The sequence below is a fragment of the Dipodomys ordii genome, unplaced genomic scaffold, assembly GCF_000151885.1.
Source record: "Dipodomys ordii isolate 6190 unplaced genomic scaffold, Dord_2.0 Scaffold26, whole genome shotgun sequence".
NCBI lineage: Eukaryota > Metazoa > Chordata > Mammalia > Rodentia > Heteromyidae > Dipodomys > Dipodomys ordii.
The window spans coordinates 9,949,528-9,974,052 of record NW_012267242.1 but is presented as its reverse complement, the minus strand read 5'-3'; the positions used below and the strand labels follow the sequence as shown (position 1 = coordinate 9,974,052).

Sequence of the window (24,525 nt, the reverse complement as noted above, 5' to 3'; positions counted from 1 at the left end):
TGAAAACCTAGGCTGTCAAGGCCAGTTAGTGTTTTCGTCCTTCACGTTTATTGTTGTTACTTGGAGGCTTTGTTTTTGTTTTGGGGGGCGGGGGAAGGGGAGTGTTTTCTTATCATTTATTGGGGGTTTTTTGGCAATATTAGACCAGGGGACTGAACTCAGGGCCTTAGGGTTGGAAGGCTAGAACAACACCATTGATCCACATCTCTAGTCCTGGTTTGATTTACTGGTTATTTTTAGAATAGGGTATCGTTTCCCACTCGGGCATGTATCTGAGCCATGATCCTCTAGTTTTAGGCTTCTCTTTATCACTGGCTCTCCTCTATGGAGACACTTTTCTGCTTGGGGCTGGTCTGGTACTGAGATCCTCTCAATCTCTGTTTCCCATGTGGCTTTGAGGTATCAGGTATATGACACTCTACCCCGCTATTTGTTGAGAAGGAGTCAGATTTCCTGCCTGGGCTGGCCTCAAACCTCAGTCCTCTTGCTCTTAGCCTCCCAGGAAATGAGCCACTGATATCCAGTTTCCTCTGTTTTTTTCTATCTTTTTAAATTTATTGTTGTTATAAAGAAAATGTACAGAGGGGTTACCACTTTGTAAGTCAGGTAATAAGTACATTTCTTTTTGGACAATGTCACGCCTTCCTTCACTCCCTCCCAATTTTTGCCTCCCATCTCCACCCACATATTGTATAGTTCATTTTCAACAGAGTGTCTCCTGAGTGCCTCAGTTTTATAAAAATAATGTTTACAGTTTTACTTTCAATATGTTATCTGATGGAATTCGTTTTTGAACCCTTTCAAGGAAACACTATCTAAATGTACAAAAGCCATGATTCCAAATGGAGAGGCCCAGAGTAAATTAAAGAATTACTTTTCTCAAGACTAGACAGAAACTGGGTTAAAGTAAGCGTGAGTGGTGGTATATGCTCATAGTCACAGATCCTTGGCAGGCTGAAGCAGGATGATCAATTGAACACTGGAGTTAGAGACTGGCCTGGGCAACAGAATGAGACTCTGCATCTTTAGAAAACAAAGGATGCAATGAGTTAAGAGAAGAAGCAAAAATTCTTGAGAACGTTTTCCAATTGTGTCTGTTGTTGTTACTTTAATTTTATATCTTCTTTTTAAATATCAGGTCCTTGTTGATGTAATCTTATTGTAAGATATCCAGCATAGATGAACCGTCCTGAGGAAATGTATCCCTTTAATGTGTCGTCTACACTTTCTCCTCCTTGACTCAAATTATTTGCTGAATTTGTGATTTCTTCTAGAAAACACAGTGGACATTTTGCACTGTGCTGTAGAATCATCTGCTGATAGGGGCTTTTCCATGTTATGAGTGTTCTGAGCCCACAAGCAAGGGGCTGTGTGGACAGCGACTCAATGGGAATCTTTCTCTATGGGCTTCTTATCCCTTTCCTATCTTACTATCAACTGTCAGTGGACCTGTCACTCTTAGGGTACATGTCACTGCAGACCTCCCCCCACCAACCCTTAACTCTTTTTCTAGTCTTCTGTGACAAAGAAGCTTGGATTCCCCAAGCTGATAATGGAAGAGATGCGAGTATTGATTAGAAGTGTTGACTGACATCAGACTGGCTGGCTATTTGTGTCAGGATCTTGCCAAAGTGTCGTTTGATCCTCATAATGTCCCTTGTCTGCTGTCTGTCCCCTCGTGTTGATGAGCCAACTGGGCTTCTGAAAGCTTAGTAACCTACCCATGCACTCATACCTAAGGGGGCTGGAACTTGAGTGTGGATATTGTCACTTCAAAGGTGTGGATCTTAATCACCCAGGTGCATCACCTAATGAGTTGTTCTGATTACATTCCAGTGGGAGGAAAACAGTTTGGTATTTTCATAGTCATTTTTAAAGAGTCAAAAAAGTTTCAAAGGCTTATTGTGTAGGAAGGAATGTGTCTGTCCAGTCTAGCTGTCCTCCTCGAAGAATCCCTATTGTAGGAGATTGGAAAGTCAGAGCATGGCCCTGCTGACCATGGGTGGCCACTAGCTCATTGGCCAGTGCTCATTGGTTCACAGTTCTAGTGGAACCTCACTTCGGCTAATGAATTGGGCAGAGATTGTGGTCTCCTTGTACAGGCAGAGACACTCTCACCTTAGAGGACGACATGACCTGTCCACACCCTCTAGCTCAGTGCAAGGATCTTCCTGCTGCATGGTACCTCCTCTCCTTGGTGGAATAGAAAACCAATGTTTGAGTGACAGCTGTCACACCCACTTATGAACAATCTCATCATCTAGATCTGGCTTCATGAGGAGCTGACCATTTGAAAAGACAGACTGACAAGTGCCAACAAAGGTGGCAAGAGTTCCAAGGATCAATATGTAGATGTGGGCTGTGCATTTCAAGGAGCTATTGCAAGTGAACACATCCTGAAGCATGCCTCATCGACTAAAGCCTTTGACATCAGAATTTCGGGCCTTGGAAGATGCCCCATAGATCCTTGTGTTTGGGCTTGTTTTTCTCTGGGCCCAAGTGTTTTTCCTGACCTTGGCATAGCTAAATTCTTTTCTTTCTTATGCTCTCCTGGTCTTTGAGGCTCTCATTTTTGTTAGTGTCTTTTTTATGCACACACACACACACACACACACACACTGAAACCAGAACACCAGGAACTTTTGATAATGAGTGCAAGGAATCTCTCATTTCTAAATGCCAAGAAATCCATTTCCTTTGCTAGCAGTGTTTATTGAACAACTGCTAGGCCCAGAGAAACACTGGAGTAGACCCCAGGAAATTGCAAAGAAAAACAAAGAACATAATTTTCTACTTTACAGAGGTTAGTCTTTTTTTTTTTGTCGGTTGTGGGGTTGAACTCTGGGCTTGGGCACTGTCCCTCAACTCTTCAGCTCAAGGCAAGCACTCTACCGCTTGAGCCACAGTGCCACTTCCGGTTTTCTAGTGGTTTATTGGAGATAAGAGTCTCACAGACTTTCCTGATCGGGCTGGCTTTGAACCATGATTCTCAGATCTCAGCCTCCTGAGTAGCTAGGATTACAGACGTGAGCCCCTGGTGCCCAGCTCAGAGGTTAGAGTCTAATGGGGAGAAGAAGAAGACAAATCACTCTGCCTAGAGAATAGCATCATTACAGATAGCAGACACATACACATACCACAACTGTGAAAAAAGTCGCAGAGGAGAGATGTCTTTTTGGAAGACATGGAAGGGCAGTTCCAGTAGGTGATATTGCAATTGCAAAGTGAAATTTTTACCCAGGGATTTCTGGCATTTTTGTTTATTGTCCCCAAAGACCAAACAGTCATCTATTTTCTGTCTCTATTTGAACTGTAGGAAGAGAGCATCTGAACCTCACTCATATAAAAAGATTGTGCGTTCTGAAGCTCTGCAGCGCTCATGAGCCTAAGCATTGCGCCTTAGTGTATGGAGGGCTCTGGCCTCAAGGTTTGGAGTCAGGAATGTGGAAAGACACTGAGAGGCATAAGACAGCCAGTGACCTCACCACGAAGTGGGTAGCTGCAGAGGAGGAAGCCTGAATATATGAGGTAGTTGAGGAAACAGAGGTATGAGCTGCCCAGAATCCCCAAGGCAGGGTGTGGCTGGGGCTGCAACACATGCTGGCTATGGTATCTGCAAAACAGGTCTCTTTCTCAATAGGAGGAAGAACCATCCAAGAGCCTCTTGGTCTATGGAACGTGCTCTTTCCATTCAGGCTTTCCAATGGCCTGAAAGTGATGCAGGGCCCTAAGTATCTAGTTAGAGAAGTTCCTGATGGCAGCTTGCTCTAAGAGTAAGTTAAGAAAAGCAGTGATCACCTGACTATGCACTTTTGAGTCACATGACCAGGGTCAGAACAGATACTTCAAGCACATGTGGAATGTGGAATCCTTGGGTGTAGTTCCATCCACTTCAAGATTTTCCTCTGTTTCCATGTTAAATTAGTGAACTTTCATCTCCAGCCAGAAGTCTTTCTTTCAGTAGATTAATAGGGGAGAGGCAATCACATGGAAAAAGGACCAGGTAGTGAGATTAGTCTTTGAAAAGAGAGATACTAAAATCTGAGCTGTGTGCTAGTTAAAGTAAATGCCTTTGAGAGTCATGTATCCAATCAGTAAATATTTGTTATTCCTAGATGCTGAGGAATTTACAAGATCCAAAACACATAGTTATATAAGTTATCCAGGTTTCTGCCATTCTGGGGCTTTGACCTGCAGATGGAGCTAAGTTCATAATATTGTATTTATCAGTTGTCCAAGGACCCTGGCAGTAGAGATTGTTACTTACTCTGAGGCCACCGAGAAGGAGCTAGAAAGTGGCATGTTCGTGGTTGTGAAAGTACTAGGAGAGGCAAGTAGGTGAGCCACTTGTAGCTGGTTGGGATTTGGTATGTTTGTCCGTCTACAGTACTCCCTGAACAGAATTAGTGCTGTGGATGTTACAGCTTCCTCTGTGATCAGTTGGGCAATGACTTTTCCATCCTCAGGGACTTTCTCATCCTTAGGACTAGCATTTCTTCCAGAAATAAGTAAAAGTGACTCCATTAAAAGCCAGAGCCGGGCACTTGTGGCTCATGACTGTAATCCTAGTTACTCAGGAGGCTGAGATCTAAGGATTGTGGTCCAGAGTCAGCCTGGCAGAAAAATCCATGAAATGCTTATCTCCAATTAAACAACCCCAAATCCAGAAGTGGAGCTGAAGCTCAAGTGGTGGAATGCTAGCCTTGAGCACAAAAGCTCAAAGATAGCACACAGGGCTTGAGTTCAAGCCCTTGGACCGGTTTACACACACACACACACACACACACACACACACAGCTCCAAACAGCTTAAAAATGCAATTTTTGTTTCTAAATCCAACTACTCCCCCAGCTCAGAATGCCCAAAGTGATGGCCCTGTTCCCCTTTATCCCCTAGTTCACATGGATGGAGACAGAAGTTTGATCGACAGTATTGGATTCAATTACAGAGAAGGCAGCGGTGTGATTTTCTAGGAACCCACTGGTGCCCAAAGGTCCTTTTTAGGTCTCATCCTTTTATAAGTAGAAAAAACTAAGAAACTGAAGAACCCTGTTTGGCCAAATATGAAATAACTTGAAAGGTTCCAATTTGAGATCAAAACTCAAAAGCTAGCTTAGATGTGGAGGGCTCCCAGTCTCCCAGCTGCATTTTGCAATGTACTTTGTTCCCAAGTCAAAACACATTTAGGTACAAGAGACGCCTGGCCTAAGAGGCACCTGCCACGATTTCTCCCTCTGGAAATCCTGCTGTCACTCGGAAGTGCCCTGGGACTTCAAAGCCAACCTAGTGGAGAGGACAGGAGCGACACAGCTCAAATCTGGACCTCATCAAATGGGAAACACTGCCTATCCCAGGAGATCAGAGAGAAAGAGAAAGGCTCCGGGAGGCAGTACATAGAGGACAGCCTCAAAGGTACTGTCCATACAGTCCACCAGGAGCATATTGCCCCCATTTCCAAATGGAAAATTAAATGCTATAAGGAGGCTAGGGTTGTTCCCAAGGAGTTGGTCCATGGGGTTGGAGGCATAGCTCAGTCAGTAAAGCACTAGCCAGTGAGCAAAAGTGTAAAGTACCAAGTTCAAGTCCTAGACTTACTTGAACCTAAAATGAAAAGAAAAGAAATATCACTTCCCCAAAACAGAGGAGAGCCACTCTCCCAGTACCTCTTGTGTCCTTGCCTTGTTATTTCTCATCAGGCAAGCAAGCAAGACTCAGTCTCCCACTTTTGTAGGTCTCATCCTTTCATAAGTAGAAAAAAATAAGTCTTCTTGGACTTCAAGAAGAGCAAGGGAAATGTCAAGGATCACATTAGAGATTTCACGGTGTGGATTATTGCTTTTATTTGTTGATTTCTGCGGTGCTGGCAATTGACCCCGTGCATGCTACATAAGAGCTCCAGCGCTTGTTGCTGTTTGAGAGATAGTCTTGCTATCTAGCCCAGGCTGGCCTCAAACTCACAGTCCTTCTCAGCACTAGAATGATAAGGCATGGGTCACCATGCCCAGTTTCATGATGATGACTTTGAATTACTGATCACAGAATACAGGACATAGAAGACTATAGACATCCCCAGTACCTTCCTCCCCTCCCCTCTCCCCTGGGTTAGCACCTCCTTTGTAGACATGGATTTATTGGCAACACTAGAGGTGAGCTGGCTTGGGCACAGCCTAGTGACCATCTCTAGTGACCTAGTGACCCTCGCCTGCGTTCTTGAACAGGGAGAAACAATATTCTGGACATCTCTTGAATAACTCATGACAAACCGTACCTTCTCCTTCTCTGCTTTTGTAGGCCTGCTGGGTGGCATGTTTTCACGCCTAAAACTGCCTTGTAACATTTTGGATGCCTCTCCCATGCCAGGTGCTTTGGAAGTACCTTTATTATGTGACCTTCCCTCCTAACCAGTCTTGAGAAGAAAGTTTGTGCCAATGGCAGATGAGGAGACTGGGCTTCAGAAAAACTCCCCCAGGTTCACCTCTTCATCAACAGCCCAGCCCATCTGCTTCCTGAGCCCGTACCTGCTGCTAATGCCACTCTTTTAATGCACCCAGAACACCAGGCTCTGGGAGGTAGAAGAGCTATACTATGGGATTCCTCTTAAGTTGCAGTGCTTACAATGCTTGGCATGTGGGAGGATTCTTTCCTCTCTCCCTCTGCCCCTTCCTCCCTCTTTTCCAGGTAAGTCTCCAGTGCCGACCCATGTGGACTGAGCACTGTGGGGCCTCTGCTTATTAGAATTCAGGTCTGGCTCTCCTGGGCTGTAAATGATAATGACAGTGACCAACTGGTCACCCAATACCCTCCTCCCCTCTCGCTCTCTCCAAGTAGACCAACTGTCTGGGGCATGATCTCCATTAGCCTCTCCTGGCCCTTCAGGAGTCACTCATAAGGCTGCCACCAGCAGCTGGATCCACTATGAAATTGAATCAGCAGAAAATGAACAAAAGGGCAGTAAATGATGCTTTTCTCTCCTCTTTTCCCTGGTAGCAGTGGGACCTCTATTCACAAGAAGGTGGAAGGAAGCCCTCTGATTTATCTGCTTACCCCAGGCTATTCCCTTCCCTCTGCTTTACCAACTTGAGAGGTTTTTAAGAGCTCAGGTAATACCTGGTCAGATGGTTTTGATCAGGCTCAAATGCTCAGGAAGTGCCTTGGGAAGCAATGAGGGAAGTTGGGGTCATTTTGTTCTAGGCTGTCCCCACCCCTGTGGGGTTTGTTTTACATATTCACCTAGTGTGTCCCCATTCAAGATTTATTGGAGGGAAGAATTTGCCAGTGTAGTCTAAAAACCATGCCCTTATTTCTGCCTTCTTGGAAACTTGAGACCAAAAAGAGTGAATGATTTTCTGGGGTCACAAAGAAATTCCATCTCCTCAGACACTCTGCTTTCAAGTATGTAAGTAGATAGCTAGTTTCTAACCTTAATTAGGGGCTCGGCTTACATTTGTTAAAGTCTTATGGGAATTTTAGGTCACATTCTCAAAAACGTAAGGATCGTCGTTTGCTTTGAAAACATGCTTATGTTTGTTTCCTCTCGTGTGTGACATTAGCTTGTAAAGCCCTGTCTCAAACAAGGAGAGGTCAGCTTGTGAGTGGAAATGCATTCTGTGGTCTGGGCATGTGTTAGCGGGTACCACCCCTGGTTTGCCCTTCTGATGTCCATAATTGAAAGGCCTGTGGCTGGCACTGTTCTCGTGAAAGCTACCTTCTTCTCTGCGACTCTGGTGGGGTAATTTATTAGCAGCAAATGCAAACTCACAAGCATACCTGCTCATTTATTGTTCAACAAGCGATAGTAAATTATCTGGAGATTGTTTCCATGTACGGTGCTTGCATGACAGCAGAGTGATGACAAGACATAACTGCTTGCTTACCTCAGCATGCTTCTCAGGATCGCCATGTACAGTTCTTTCCTTTTCTACAATGAGTAATTGCACAATGGCATCTTCCCTTTTTTTTTTTTATCATCACAGATCACTCTTTACCCCAGGGAGATTGTGCCACAGCTTCAAGAATCTTCATTCTTCTCTGTTTTATTTTTTCCTATATTGAATCAGAAAACACGGATCTTTTTATCCTAAGAAAACCAACAGACCTTGTTCTTGTTTTTCAAGTAGACTCAAGTTCTCAGGCATTGCTGCTCTTCCTTCCTGGACTCTTTTTCTTCTAAGCTGATGGACCTTTCCAAACATCTCCCTCCTACTCTTGCTATGTATCTGTGCTTTGCCAGCTCTCACCCCATGGCAGATCTGGCCTCACCATCTCACTTTATTTCGCCTCGTTGGAAACGTGACCATCCATTCTCTATCTCTCCTGGGCTTTTGAAATAGACGTCTTTTTCTTCAAATATCATTTAAGAAATTTTGAGTGGGGTCAGAGGAACAGGACAGGGCAGCAAAGCAGACAGCCTCAGTGTTCTAAACAGTGTCCCCCAGCAAATCAAGAAAGAGAACCCTAGAAAAGCACTCCAACCACCTCTCCTCCTACACACTGAGAGGAGATACCACCAGGCATGACCTACACACACCGCTCTCTCCCTCTGGGAAGGCCACCCGTCCTGTTCTACAGTTTGGATGAGTTGTGAGGCAGGGTTGGGCCACAGGGTCATTCCTTCCTTGAGTTGATGGCTCTCTTATATTTTCCCTGCAATTTCTTTGTGTTTTCATAAGCTCCACAGACATGCATGCTGAGGTCTTTATTTTGTGGTGTTTAACTGGCAAAGAGCTAAATAACAGCAAAGTCATGACCAATGATCCGAGCACTTCAACTTGGGGCCAGAGGGTGACTTCATTATGCTCAGAAAATAGATAGCCACTACCAATGGGAAATTCTTTGTGTTTGTCCCTAAACTCGAGGATATCTTCTCCATCCCTGCTGCAGGCAGGATTTATTTCCTCCTTTCCCTTCTAGAAAGCGAGATGACTTGTATTTCATAGTAATAAAATCTCTTGCAATCAGGTGCAACAGAGAAGGCCATAAATCCCCTCAGACACTCCGGGGCTGTGTCACGCTGAGAGGCACTTGGCAGTACAGTATTCGGCAGAGTGGTTTGGGTTGTTCCTGCCTCTTGTTTCCTTTTTCCTTCTCTTCCATGTCTCCCATTCCACCCCCCCCCCGCTTTCCTTTATAAAACACTTCCAGAATTGCCTGCCTCTTTTCCCAAAGTAACCACACAACTGTGTAGGAAGCAAGCAAAAACAAAACAAAACAAAAAAGCCACACCTGTTCTTGTTCATCTCTACCATGCAATTTTTTTTTCTTGGTAGATCCTACACCCTCAATGCCGGTGCCCGCAATCATTTTCTCCTTTTGTCCAAAAGACTTTAGAGTTTAGTTTTGTACAATATCCTGCCTGACTGTAACTGTGCCCAGCTACCTCTGAAGTAAAAAGTGTTTTGAGAAGACAATGCTTCACTCACAGCTCAGCTTTCTCCCAGGAATTGCCTGCTGAGGCAAAGCCTGGGACTTTGCACATATTCTACCCAGTGTGTCCTCAATCAGGAGAGAATCCAGTGCATTTTCTAACCCCATCTCTTTCAGTGACAGGAAGGGATTTAATAAGCGATCTGGACTACTATGAAGTTGGAAACCTGGTTAGATTTTTTTTGAGACAGCCAATTATATTGAAACTCAGATTTAAAACTAGTCCTCATCTCAAGCTATCACAAGGGAATAATTTGCATACATCAGTCTATCTTCATACCATAAGTATCTTATTCAGAGATTTTTTTTTTGTACTGGGAAAAAAAGTAAATGAATAGGAAGCTGAGAAGTCAAAAATTTTCTAGACAGCCAGGGCTAAAATAATAGCCAAGCAGAACCTCACCCAGGCATACTGTTGGACATGTTTAGCCTTTTGCATTAATTGTGGGTGGCTTTCTGCACCCCCAACTTAGTTTCTGTTGACACCTCCCAGAAAGAATTACAGTTATCTTTCCAGGAAGTTCTGGCAATCTCAGGCCTTGGATTCGGCCTCTTCATATTACTTTTACCCCACCCTGCCCACTGCTACAAGTCTCAGGAGTAAACTGTTTTAATAGTTAATTTTCAGTTCAGTCTGAGGAATCTTCAGAGTCTAGTTACTCCAGGCGCATTCTGACAGGACCTAGGAAACCCTCGTGCTACCTTGAAGACCTGGCCTAAGCGCTGGGCCTCCGTCTCCCCTGGGTTAAGGATGGATTCATGCAATATTTGTTTGTCAGAACTGCAGTAGCAAAATTCCACAAACCAGGTGGCTTAGAACAACAGAAACTTATTCTCTGATGGCTCTGGAGGGAAGAAGTCCATTGTCAATAGGACCCTACTTCCTCTGAGACTTCAGTAGCATCCTTCCTTGGCTCTCCTCACTTCTGATATGGCCATAGTCCTTGATGGCCCTTGGTTTGCAGCTGCTCCCCTCTCATCCCCTTGTTCTCCAAGTACCTGGTTTCCTGTGTACATCTTTTCTCTGTGTATCTCTCCACTCTTCTAATGAGGTCACTTGGCATCAAGGCCCTACCCTTCCATAGTGTGACTTCATCTTAACTTGATTCCATCTGCAATCTACCCAATTTCCAAACCTGGTCACATTCCCAAGGGTTGGGATTTCAGCCTAAGAGCTTAGGGCACAGAAAGACACATACAGTTCAGTCTCCCTGCCTTGATAAGAAGCAAACTTCCCCTGTCTCCACCCTATCTTTTGTTTCCAGATCAACGGGGCTATTTTTTTTTTAACTTTAAGTGGCTATATAAAGGAGTTGCCATTCAGTGAGGCATTATGAGGACAGCGCATCTTAATCAGGGTCACATCTTTCATCAACCTCCCTCATCCCTCCATACCCCACCTCTCCCCTCAAGTTTCTTAATTTTGTACCTGTGGTCTTTAACTCTTCCCAAACCTGAGTTGGCTAGCATCCTTTGGATTGCTCATTGCTTTTGCATACCAGCAGAGCCCATAGTGTTAGGGCTCCTCCAGCTCAACTTTACTCTCTTTCTGTATCATGACTTTTCCAAACTAACCCCACTGTGCACAATGCATGCTTAGCAGATAAAAGAAATCACTGGGAGGCCCTGCACTCTCTTTCTTCTATATATCCTTAAAAACCCACAAGATGGCAAGAGAGTACTGTGAAGAATTCAGAGTCAACCTCATATAAGGGCCAGTCACAGCTCTGCTTGCTGTTCAATCACCAGATGACCTTTGGACAAATAACTTCATCTTTCTGAGTTTCAAAAGGGTTCCATAGCAGTACCTGCCCTGTAGACCCATCGTTAGATTAAGTGAAATAGACATGAGGTGTGGTGGCTATAACTAGTACTTGCATTTTATCTCATTGGCTCGTAATGTTGATAGAAATTGTAACTGTCTCCTTTTATTGAGCACCTAATTTTATTCTAGGCACTCTGTGCTTGCTGATTTACAGATAGTATTTCTAATTCTTATAAAAGATCTGCAATGTTGGCATCCCTATTGCTGCTTTACAGGCGATGGAAACTAAAGCTCAGCTAGGAAGTAAAGGAGAAATGAATGGAAGTGGAAATAAAATTTAAAAAGAGAGTAAAATGTCCAAGGCCGTGTAACTCTAAGTGGCTGGCCATTGTGTCCAAACCTCATGAGGTATCTAGTTAAAACACTGCCTTGTTAGCTCCTGGCTGTTTTTCCTTCCTTCACATTATAGCTCTTACTGTTGCTTTTCCTGTCATCCTCCGTCTTTTCCTTTTCTTCTTCTTTGCATTGCCCATGCCTTCTTAGGCAGTGCTTCCCACTTGTTCATATGTCTGAAAACTGTAACACTTCCTCCTTACAGAATAGCTTCTTTTTTTACAGGATTCTGAGAAACTGATCAGATTAATTCTAACATGTTGATCTTAGAACTTTTATTGCCTAATGTGTAGCTATTTGTAATGTATGTGCATTTGTAATCTATGTGTACTTTAAAACCATAGTCAGAACTACACATACACAACCCACACATACAGCTAACATAGAACATGGCTGGTGAGTTTCCAATATTATTATCTGACTACTTAAATATTTATCTCCTTATCTGTTAGAACTTGCTATTAAATAAGAAGGAAGAGACACCAACATTTTAAGGAAAAAAGAGAGCACAAAAACTTAAGGTACAGAAAATTCTATACCTTAATTTATCTGTGTGCTATTGTGATCTAGGGTCTAGAGGGAGAATTTGAAAATAACCAGAATTAGTTATACTGGCAACATTGAACTCCAGCATTGCCTCTATGGTAGGAATACAGAAAGAAAGAGAAATGCCCCCCTTTATTTGTGGGCTTTGTGGCTAACCTTGTGGGACACATAACTCTTTTTAATCTTGTATCCCTAAAAACATGAAGATGTCAGGCACTAGTGGTTCATGCCTGTAATCTTAGCTACTCAGAAGGCTGAGATCTGAAGATTGAAGTTTGAAGTCAGCCTAAGCAGGAAAGTCTGTGAGACTTGTAGAGGTGTGGCTCTAGTGGTATAGTGCCAGCCTTGAATTCAAGCCCCAGTATTATCATCATTGAAAGAAAGGAAGGAAGGAAGGAAGAAAAGAAAGAAAGAAAGACAGAGAGAGAGAGAGGAAGGAAGGAAGGAAGGAAGAGGGAGAAGGAAGAAGGGAGGGAGGGAGGGGAGGAAGAGGAGGAAGAGAGGAAGGAAGGAAGGAAGGAAGGAAGGAGAAAGAAAGAAAGAGGGAGGGAGAGAAAGAAAAAGAGAGAGAGGAAGGAAGGAAGGAAAGGAAGGAAGGAAGGAAGGAAAGAAGGAAGGAAGGAAGGGGAGAGGGAAGAAGGGAGGGAGGGAGGAGAGGAAGAGGAGGAAGAGAGGAAGGAAGGAAGGAAGGAAGAAAGGAAGGAATGAAGGAAGGGAGAGAGAGATAAAGAAATAAGGAGGGAGGGAGGGAGGGAGGGAAGAAAAAGAAAGAAAGAAAGAGAGAAAGAAAGGAAGAGAGGAAGGAAGGAAGGAAGGAAGAAAGGAAGGAATGAAGGAAGGGAGAGAGAGATAAAGAAATAAGGAGGGAGGGAGGGAGGGAGGGAAGAAAAGAAGGAAAATGAAGATGCCCTGAGGAATTGCAGATTATGCTTCAAAAGGGGTCACAGCCTTCAGGTTACTGTGACTCCACTGATGCCTTGTGATTTGTTTCTCCTCTCAGTGGTGGGGGCTGTCCTCCATTTAGCCGGTACTCTGGCCTTTGCAGGGAAGCACAGCCCCATCGGAACCCAGAAAGATGCCTCAGCTTTGGATTTCAGCACCACTCTTCCACTGGTGCACAAACTGTCAGAGTACATCACGGCTTTACACCTGTTCCCTCACCTGTGAGCTCCTTTGTGAGTTCCAGGCGGCAGCAACACCACGCATGCTGCCGATTGCTTAGGTGAAGCCTTGCCTTTGTTTTTGTGTGGGAGGTTCGCAGCCATCATCAGATGCACTCTGTTTCTTTGGAGACAGCCTAATGTGGTGACTCTGAGACAGAGAGCAGCTCACGAGCCCCTCCCCCCACCTAGGGTCACTGGCTCCTTTTGATCATAAATGTGATCTATCAGCACATCTCGGAGGTAAATGCCATGTTCCATCCACCCTGGAAACAAGCAAAGTCCCCACCTCATGATCATTTGCTTCCTTGGGCAGACACATTTATTGGCCTTTCGTGTTGTTGCAACAAAAGTGGAAAATGTAATGTGCTGTCTAATGTTTATTGATTCGCCCCCGCCCCCAGGCGAAAAGCAAAGTTTCCCATGTAACCTCGGAAATAGCTGTGACTTTTGCATGGAAAGTCCCATGCTGCTACCTGGAATTATTATCCAAACTTAGATGGAATGGGAGACAGCTGGTGCAGTGGCAGCTTTGACCATTAGAAGGCAGCGGAACTGCTGAAGGCAGAGCTCGGGTGATTCTCTACAGGTCTCATTAAGAGCCATGCAAACAGTTTGCTGGACTGTCTTGAGATAATTCCCCTCCAGTACACAGAATTTCTGTGCCTTCAATTTTCCTACTGCTTGACCAGTCTCCTTATGTCCAGCTGAGGTCAAGAGTCTGGCATTAAGCGCCAGCTTTCTTACCCATTGCCCCTTAACTCAGCTACCCTGTTTCCTCATGGCCTCACAGTGCGTGTGAATCACCTGGGCGTCCTGCCAACCAGAAGTTTCTCATTCAATAGGTTTTGGGTGTGGCTAGAGTCTCTGTGCATTTGGCTTCACGTGTATTGGGCCAGAGCTCTGCTGTTTGAGCTATGCTCCTAGTTCTTTTGCTTTGCTTTTGTTTTTGAGACAAGATCTCCCTGTTCGCTTTAACTAAGTGACCTCAAACTTTTGATTCTCTTGCCTCCATCTCTTGAGTATCTAGAATTACAGACATGTGCCACTATATCCAGACTGCGCCTTGTATTTCTGAACTCCTAGCTGATTCCACAACTGATGGACTACAGTTCAGATGGCAAGGACCTGGTGGAAAGTGAAGACCCTCTAGCTCCAGAGTGTAATATGCCCCGATCCCTAGCAGGTAGAAAATGGAGAAAAACTTGATGGTTTTATTCCAGCTCTCTATCATAACTGCATTAGGCAGTGTTCCTCAACTCTAATTACCATGTAGAAGCACTGAGAAAGTTGTAAAGGCCTAGTCAAGCCCAGAACCCAACACTGGCTAAATGGACAAAACTCCCCAGGTGTTTGTAGTGTACAAATAGAGCTAAAGAACCACGGACTCAAGTCATTAAGACACTCTTCAAATGCAGCATCAAATGGCAACAAGCGTGAGTGCTGACCATTCTTCAAGCAGCTAATCCTGGTTCGCAGAATAAATGCTTATCTGTTACTCATTTCTTAGGCTAGCTGTTTATGATAGACCGTTACTGTGAAGGTTCCCAAAAATAGATCATGGCCCAAGCATAATAGAAGTTAAGTCTCTTTTCTGTGTCTCTCAGTGGTCGCTGTTGAAGCAGAGAACCTGTGGTCAGAGGTTACGTGAGCTGTTCCTTAACTTGAAATCTGTTAGTCAGCAGTCACCAGGCAGTCAGCAAAAATGCTCCCCTCTCCCCAAACACCCCAGCAACTTCACCTTGTGTCCATGCTAGAGCTATAGGCCCCTGCCTCTGAAAATAAGCCAAGCAAATTTAGTACCGAGTGTGAACCTCCATTAGCAAGCTGCTTGCCAAGGTTCCTTCATTCTTAAAATCCTCACAAAAACTCTAGTGAGTAGATTTCTCTTGTTTGATAGGGGAGGAAACTGAGTGGGAAGATGAAGGTGGAGGGAATACTTCCTGACTCATTCTGTGAGGCTGCATTACCCTAAAATCACAAAGAAATTACAAGAAAACTATAGATCAGCATCTCGTGAAGCCTTCCACAAGTATTAGCTGATCAAATCTAACATTACAATTATACACTTCTAATGAGACAGGATTTACACTAGTTGTATGATGAATTATCAGGACACATACACTGTAGGTCAAGAAGCATCTGGGTAAACAATGCAGTCATTGGCTAGGTACAGAGGTGTCCTGAGGAAGCTGGTGTTTGTCCTGGATGTAATCTGAAAAGGACAAGAGGCAGAAGGTGTGAGTACAGGACTTTCATGGGAATAAAAGGAGCTGCCCATGAACTTTCCAGGATAGGGAAATGGGGGGGGGGGGAGTAGGGAGAACTTATTTAGGGAATCTGAAGTCTCATAGCAAGCTTTCGTTCACTGTCCAACCCTAGCAGGCCATTTTTAGCCAATACAGGGCCTAGACAAAACCTATTTTTTAAAAAAAACTGTTCTGCAGCCCTTTGTGTAGGGAGGAATTTTCCTGCTATTCTGAGAAGTACTGTAGCCCTCTGTCAACCAACAAGGAACAGAGCATTGACAGCTGGTGGACTGTAATTTTTTTCTCCTCTTCTGGTTGAACCTCAACAGAGCTTTGCTTTGATTCTGCTTTGTAGCCATTAAATGTCCACACTACAAGCCTCATCAAAGCAGTCACTATTGCTGATCATTCCTGAAGTGGTAAGAAAGTGTTTTTAAAGTTAAGTTGCAGAAGAATCTGTGCCACCCACAGGGGTGTTTGCTCAGAACTAGCAGCTAATGGCGTGAGTCACAGGCTGAGCGTAAAGCAGTTTGGAGGTGAAGCCACACTGCATTGGCTCACTGGAGCTTCGTGGAAAGTGTGGATTATTTCAAATGCTAGCTGGGCAGCCATGGTTAATAGGGCTGTTTGTCCTGTGCATGAGCTCTTTGGGTTGGAGTGTGTGCTTATCTGTCTGTCTGTCTGTTTATCTGTCTCTGTCTAGAATGGCCTGCCTCTTAGGGGCAGTGTGGAAAGGATAGAATAGCAGAACTCAGTTTCCTCCCATGGTCAGGCTGTGTTGGGTAGGAATGGAAGTCTCTTTGAACCCCAGGTAGTACTCCTTTGGATTTTTAAATCTGTGTCTACAGGCTTATAATCGACAGTACTTCTGCTCTCATTTCCTTCCAAGTCAAAAGAAACACTCCCCACTCTGTGACAAGCATCAGCACACAGGGGATTCCTCTACAGAAAAGCTAATGGTTTGCTGGGTGCCGTCGTTAGTGTGAGGTGTGAAGATAAATGTTTCCACTTAGGGGAAGTGCATGTTCATTACATGCTTCCAACCATGACAGTGTCAGAACACAGCAACCATCCCATGGCTGTTATCTGACCTCAGAAAACGCAGTGGAAACATTTGTCCAGGTTCTCTGAGGATTGGGGCCGCCTTGGGACAACCTGAAAACCCTCCTTGCATAAGCGACCTGGAAATGGGGCACTGCCTGGGAAGGTCCAGCACCAGATATCCAGCAAGTTAGTTTAGGCAGCAATGCTATAATAGCTATTACTTATTAAGTACCCACTGTGTCCCTGACTTTGTATATGGAAATTTACACATACTTCTAATCCTTACAACTCAAGAAGTTCAGACCCTAAGAAGTGACACCCTATACTGTATCAGAAGGAAAGTGGTCATTTGAACCCAAATTTGGACGATTCCACCCACCCTCTCTCAAGCCTCCCTTTGCCTCTTTAAATGAAGAGTGTAGAGATGCTTTAGCAAATCACAGGACCATTTGCCTAGGGATAATTCAGTGATTTGAACAGTCTTTTGCTCTTCAGGCCAAGTAGCAAGTGCTTCTGATAACAAACTTGCACACTTATACTGCACCTCTTTCATGCTGTTTTCTGGCCCTTGGAAACAGTTCAGAGACTTGCTGGGAGAGCCTGCTAGCAGGAGAGCTTGATGCTCTCTCTATATTCTTTCATCCAAGTTTTATATATTCTATGTATACAACACAATGTTTTGATATGCATACACATAGTGACATCACTACAGCCAAGCAAGTTAATGCCTCTGTCTCCTCACAGTTATCTTTACATGTTAGTGCTCAGAGTTGAAATCTCCCCTTAGCTGACTCTGGGACATGACATAGCATTTCTAACTACAGGGGTGGAAGTCACCTCCTGCTGTTGCTGATTTTGAGATGCCCCTGTTGGCTTTTCTGCCCTTCCATGGAAGCCAAAACAGCCTAGAACCCTTTCCTCTCTCTCGATGCTCAGGTTCTGGCCTCCCCACTGCAATATGTGGGCTCTGAACGAAGGCCTTTCCCTTAGCAGCATTCCTGAAGACAGCTCGCAGAGACTCTTGTGTTACATGAGGAGGTGGAAGCTCAGAGATAAGAAAGCACTTGCTCAGCTGGTGAGCAGTGCAGTGGAAGTTCACTGTGTGGAACACATGCTTCAGCTCCCTTTCCCTCTATAGTTTCCTGAGACTCCCTAGCTTTAAGAGCCAAGCAGATATGCATTTCAGCGTTGCATTCATTAGAGGGATCAGGGGAGGAGCATCAGGTGGCATGGCTTGGGACAACTCTATCAAGAGGCTGTCTAGTTACGTAGCCTCAATGGACTCAGGCTGCCAGTGTAGTACTAACTGCCTGTGTGTGGTAGGTGGTGTCTCAGGTTGTACACTAGTTAATATATTTAGTTACTTTCTGAGAGAAGGTCAGAAGTTTGCTCTTGCCAAGTACCCATGGCTCACTCCTTTAATCCTAGCTACTCAGGAGGCTGAAATATGAGAATCATGACTCAAAGCCAGTCTGGACAAGAAAGTCCATGAGACTCTTAACTCATGATCTTTAACCACCAAAAATTAACTGTCAAAAAGCCAGAAATGGCTCAAGTGGTACAGTGCTAGCCATGAGCAAAAAGCTCAGGGCCTGAGTTCAAGCCCCAGGACCACCCCCCCCCCAGCACACACACATACACACACACACACACAGTTGTCTCTTTTTAGGGTTTGTTTTGGTCTACTACTACTGAGGTCTCAGTAGTGTGGACTTAAATCTGAAATGGGTAAGATTCGCAGATTGTTTCCTGACAAATGTGTACGTGGCCATTTACTTGTGAGTTCTTCTCCAGGGAAGAGAGCTCTTGTGGCATGAGCTGAATGAGGTCTTTCCATTTCAGGAGTTGGAGCTATTCTTATATTTCAGCCTAGAAATGCAATCTCAAGATTATAACAGTTTTCTCCCTCTGACAACAGGGAATATTAGTCAGAAAGCCTCCCAGACAAAATCTAGATCCAAATAGGCTTCTACCTCACAGAGGAGGGAATCAAGACTTACAAAGTGTCCAATTTCCGGGTCACACAGTGTGTTGGTGGCAGAGGCCAGCCCAGAACCCTTGGCTCCAAACCCCTGGTCCCTGTTGGTCTACTGTGCCTGTGAATGGGAGTTCATGGCCTGGTTCCAAAAGAAGAGCAAAAATCATTCAGTATTGTTCTTTGGCCAAACCCCAGCAGGACTCTGGGAGACTAAGGAGGGCCACAGCCCCATGTTTTGAAGAGTCTCAAATAACTACTGTGCTCACAGAAACAGAGTTGGCATTGCTGTACCTTTCAGGAAAGATTTTATTTGTAAATATCTTAATTTTATTTACTAGGTTGTCTGACACATAATAGCATGCATTATTAATAGAGCAGCTTAATACTATTACATAGGCATGCTGTTTGAATTGTAAAGTGAGCCCATCTTATACGATGGACTTTACAACATCATGTGACCACTGCACATGCTCAGAATATTCTAGCAGGCTTTCGTTGATTGACCTTATGGGAGCATACCAAAGAGGCAATATCTGTTTCTCTGAAAGGCAATTTACCTATAAGTACATCTTTAACTCTGTGTGTGTGTGTGTGTGTGTGTGTGTGTGTGTGGTGTGTGCGAAGGACACAGAAAAAGAGAGTCTGTGGTTCTCACACTTTTATTTCCCCCCACTGCCCAAGTCTGTCCACTACCTCCAATGGTAAGTCACGGAGATTTCATCTGCCACCCGCGGCCTTGTGAGCGATACAACCACGGAACGGTGGTGGAGTTCTACTGTGATCCTGGATACAGCCTCACCAGTGACTACAAGTATATCACCTGCCAGTATGGAGAGTGGTTTCCTTCCTACCAAGTCTACTGCATCAAATCAGGTGAGGTGTGGGAGGCTTACCGCCCATCACTAGCTGCCTGCCCGCTTTGGTCCGCCTATGTCCTGGGCTGCATCCATCTCATTCCCACACCCAGCATCAAGAAAAGGCTGTAGAAAGATATTATTGTGGCAATGTGGAGCTAAGGCTGGACTCTGCCAGATGATTCTAGGCCCAGTTTGGGGCCTATGAAGCCACCCATTTCTAGACTAAAACTCCATCCACCCTCCAAACAGGATCTCTAGCCCCTGGCAGCTTTGGCAGAATCTCAGCCTCTTTACCCAGTCTTAATTCTCCCAGCCTCAACTCTTCCACTGGCAAGGATACCCATGGGTATCACTCTAAGTATGCATATTGCTCTGGAACCCAAGCAATGCTTGACTCCACCTTTATACCCCCTACTGAAGAATGCAGAACGAAATGCAAATGATGTTCTGTTCTGCTCTCACTTACACAAATGAAGACCATTTGCAAGTTCCATTGCTTGCTAATAGTAACAGATTACTTATAATTCCACTTTGCTGCTGATCTCAGCACACCTAGTAATGACCCTATCATATGGAGGCCTGGGCACCACACATACCCACGGTCTCCTGCCCTTCCCCCTCCTTCCCACTCCCCCCAGTGTTTTCTAGTCCAAGGCCATAGCCTCAGCCTGGAGCAGTTAATGATGTCTGCCTACTACTCCTCTGAACACAGCATGGGAGAGAAGTGTTTACTAATGCTGGGTAGCTGGAGGTTCACAGATGGTTATGTGAGCCAGAGAGGAGAAAAGTATAGTCTGAAGATGACCCCCTGAGCATGATGAGGGGAGAGAGAAGGTTGGAGGAGAAGGTAGGAGGCAGGGAAACTTATACAAAAGGACAGGAATCTGTTCTGGAAATGTCTGCGCTACTGCCCCTTACCTGGCAGACACCTGATGGTCAGAGGTGATGGAGTGAGAACTAAGGAAAAGCTGTGTCCTCTCAGTCTTCCTCTTCTTTGCTTCACCCCACCTTCCTTTGCCAAGCCAGCAACATGTCATAGATTATCACCAGAGTCTTAGCCCAGCTTCCATTTCCTTAGCCCTTGGTCTAGCTCAAGATAACTTCTTCAGTCTCTCTGTCCAAGAAGCAAAGCACATTCATTAGGCTGGTGCCAGGCTTTTGCACGTGGTCTGGCATATGAATGTGCAGGTCTGTCTTCAACCTAGCAGAATCCAAGCTGGAGATGGGTTTTGGTGTCCCAAAGATACGAATGTAATTCAGGAGGCATATCAGGTATGTGTTGTCTCCATTGAGCTACTGGGACCAGGTGGCAGACCGTAGATGTTTCATGTGCCAGAAGATTCCAGAAAAGGAACTTGGAGGGGGCCTCAGCAAGTGCTACAGTTGGGGAGTCTCATATATGGCTTTGTTCCCTCTTACCACAGAGCAAACATGGCCCAGCACCCACGAGACTCTCCTAACTACATGGAAGATCGTGGCATTCACGGCCACCAGCGTGCTGCTGGTCCTCTTGCTTGTCATCCTGGCCAGGATGTTCCAGACTAAGTTCAAGGCCCACTTCCCCACCAGGTCAGTGCAATAGAGAGGAGGCGATGAGTACAAAGTACTCTGGGGCAGCAGGAGAGAGAAAACCACGTGGCGAAAGCCCCTTTGCCCTTTTTTCCCAGCAGACCATTATGAGACAAGGCACTATGGGGCCTGGGCAAGTCAGGGATAACAAGGCTGTGTGCTGCCCCACCAAGGGCACCCCTCCGAGGGTGGGGGGCGGTCTACTTGCATGTTACCCTGGAAGATGAGACATACACACACCTAAAAAAGAGATAAGGTCAGGTTGTGTGTGACATAAGAGGGCAGCCAGTGGGTGCAATGGGATATCTCCCACTCCTGCGTTGGAACCAAGAAAAGGCTGCTGAGAATCTGCCTGAAAATTGGATCTAAGCCGCACCAGTGGAAGGCATTGTCAGTCACCATTACTGTTTGAGATCTAATGCCTTAGCACAGGAATTTGCTTTTTCTCTTGCAGGGACATTCTAGTCCCCAGAATTACGTGTACCTTCCCTGCTTAGGAGATGAGGAGGGTTTTTGAATTGACTACTTCTCTCTTCCTTCCAGCAAGGCCCAGTGTCTCTCACACCTCCCGGGTGTGTGAGCAAGGAGAGAATTGTCACCTTGCGGGAGACAGCATCCACCCCTTCCCCTGTGCCTCACATCTGAGAACACCTCACCTCACTTAGCACTTTTCTCCTTTGCCTGACGATAGGAGCCCCACATGGTCACACCTTCAACCCTTCCCAGACCCAGAGATGAGGCACCCTATCAAGCCAAACTCTTGCTGAAGTTCCAGAACACCTTCCTTCTTCTCAAATCTACCCTTGATGCACTCTCTCTCTCTGTCTCTCTCTCCAGCATTATTATTTATTAATCAAGGGACCATGTACTATCACTGAACAATTACAGTATCTCCAGGCAGCCAGGGGATTACAAAGAGCTAGAAGGCATAGCTGTGATTGATAGTGCATCAGAGTACTTTAAAATGGCCTACAGAGCTGTTTTCTACCTATGCCTAGAAGAAGCTTCTAGGATATCAACTAAATATTAAGAGGTTTACAGAATGTTCTCGAAACCTGCTATTCTTAATCTTTCATGTCTTTCCATTTTCTATTTATTCTCAATTGTTTAGGGGAAGTGGGTCTTACCTACTCCAGTCAGTGGTAGGTTTTCAAGGTCAAGATCAGGGCTGATTTTTGTCTTCTGGGTCCCATTAGAGAAGACACCATGGCGATGTTTTCTGTTGGGGTGTGTGGGAGTTGAGAGGCATACTTGTGGCTTAGGGGATAAGTGAAGAACAAGACTAAAATGCCCTGTCTCTGCAGCATGGCACATTCACCTGAGTAGACCCAGAAATGAGGCTGGAATACCCCCATGCTAGCAACCCCATCATGGGTCCAGGGACCTCCTGATGCAGAGGCCAGCACTGGGAGCCGCCTCCCTGGAGTGGTGCGCTGACTTGTTCACACTGTTTCCCTGCACAGGGGCCCTCCCAGGAGTTCCAGCAGCGACCCCGACTTCGTGGTAGTGGACGGCGTGCCCGTCATGCTCCCATCCTATGACGAGGCTGTGAGTGGCGGCTTGAGTGCCTTAGGCCCTGGATACCTGACTTCCGTGGGCCAGGGCTGCCCCTTACCTGTGGACGACCAGAGCCCCCCAGCATACCCCGGCCCTGGGGATACGGACACAGGCCCAGGGGAGTCAGAAACCTGTGACAGCACCTCGGGCTCTTCTGAGCTGCTCCAGAGTCTATATTCACCTCCCATGTGCCAAGGGGGCAGCTGCCCCAGCTCTGACAACCCTGACACAATTGGTAACACCGCGGGGGAGGTGGCATCCACCAGCCCAGGCATCGACATTGCAGATGGTGAGTGTTTTGCCAGGCTAGACACAGCCTCTGCACCCTACTTCCTTGCCTGTACTCAGCCCTCTTTGCAGCACAGGGCTGCTTCCATCTCCTGACTTCTCCCTCAGCTCCCAGTGCTTCTTGCTCTATCTGTAGCAGCCATGGGCATGGCCAATTGCTGTAAGGAATAATTATTTCTGGATTAATAAGCCCATTAATAGACATTTCAGAAGACCCAAAAGAGCACTGAGCCATCCCGAGTTGAAAGGCTATGGTGGCCTGTACTTTGTTGTCATAGCCTCTGTATGACACAGGAGGTTTCTCTTCTTCCTATAATTGGGAAGGACTTCTGCAAGATGGGACTCCAGAGCAGGATCACACACAGGCAAGGAGAAGTCGTCTGCACATGTGTACCAGGGCCCAGCCACATCCCAACCCAGAGCAATTCAGTGTGCAGAATTTCCCTATAGGAAGAAAAAGGTATAGTTGTACCTGTTTGCAGAGAAAGGATGTAACTCCTGGTAAAAGAGGAGAAAAATACATCTGATTCTTCAAGGCTCTGTTTCCCACGGGAGGAAAGCCCCAGTGTAGCTTTGTTAATGAGAACAGGAATCTTTGCTTCTATCCACTGTAAATGTCAGTAGTCCCAGAGTCCCTTGCCTGCCCGCCACGCTGCCTCTCGGCATGTGCATTCCTAACTCTTAGGCCTGTCCTAAAAATCTAACATTTTATGTTTTATGACCTGAGAACCTGAGAATCAGGTCATAATTGTTGGTCAACATATAGATGTCCTGTGGGGGAGTTGGTTTATTTGATTTTCCCCCCAACTTAATCTTTTATTCTCATCACTAAGCTCTGGAATTATAGTCTAGTACAGCTCAGAGTTGCAAATTCTGGTGTGTTAGGATTGTACTAAGTTAAAAAAACAAACAACTGTTCTTTTACAGAGATTCCTCTGATGGAAGAAGATCCCTAACCAGGTGAAATTCCTTTGGGGCAAAGAACCTTAAAACCTTGGAGTGAGGCCACTGAAGGACAGCGCTTGAGGAGTTGGAGAAGGTTGTTTTCTAATTTATCTACATGGGCACAGTGATGCCCATCATACATCGCCAGTGTAACAGTGAGTCTGACAAACTGCAGGTGCACTGCTTTTAAGTGAGACTCCAGGGTTTACCAAGACCAGTGGGGATGAAGGGCAGAGGGGGTGCCCGGGCGCCTCCCTGGAGGATGGTGTGTGATGTCTCATACCATGTGATGGGGGACAGTTTCCCCCCACATCCCACTGACTTTTGTTGTGAGTACTCCTTGCTCTTCCAAAAGCATGTCACACATGATGTAAAATAGCTTCTAAAATCTGCTTCAAACTGTCTGGGGACATCGGATTCGGATGGGTCGGTCTCTGCAAAAGGTCCCTGCTGAGCTGCAGGCAAGGAGCAGAACCTACTTCTGCCCTACCTCCCCGCACCCTCTCAGAAAGAACCTGGCTCCCAAGGAAAGGCTCTCATGTGACATTCAGACCATCTTCCTCCATCTGGATAACTCCACTCAAGGCAGGATATGACAGTTCCAGTAACAGAGGAAAGGAAAAAGGACTCCGTCTGCCTTCTGGAAATGTCTTCAAAGAGTAGAGCTCACACGTACCCTGTGCTGTCTTCTGGTGACGTAGCATCAGCATTTGTGTTCATGGTATGCCATGTGGACCATGGTGTGTGATTA

General features: G+C 45.5%; 1 protein-coding gene across 2 annotated transcripts in view; it reads left to right on the top strand.

The window, feature by feature from the left end:
• Susd4 (sushi domain containing 4) overlaps positions 1-24,024 on the top strand; it is a 110,891-nt gene extending 86,867 nt beyond the window's left edge. The window contains exons 6-9 of one of the 2 annotated variants that reach the window (XM_013015157.1): positions 19,240-19,431; positions 20,840-20,984; positions 22,448-22,830; positions 23,757-24,024. In XM_013015157.1, the coding sequence (XP_012870611.1) occupies positions 19,240-19,431; positions 20,840-20,984; positions 22,448-22,830; positions 23,757-23,785 (749 nt within the window). In that variant the 3' untranslated portion in view covers positions 23,786-24,024. Of the gene's footprint in view, positions 1-19,232; positions 19,432-20,839; positions 20,985-22,447; positions 22,831-23,756 lie in introns of both variants that reach the window. The other variant, XM_013015158.1, reaches the window with a different exon arrangement.
• Positions 24,025-24,525: the final 501 nt, after the last annotated feature.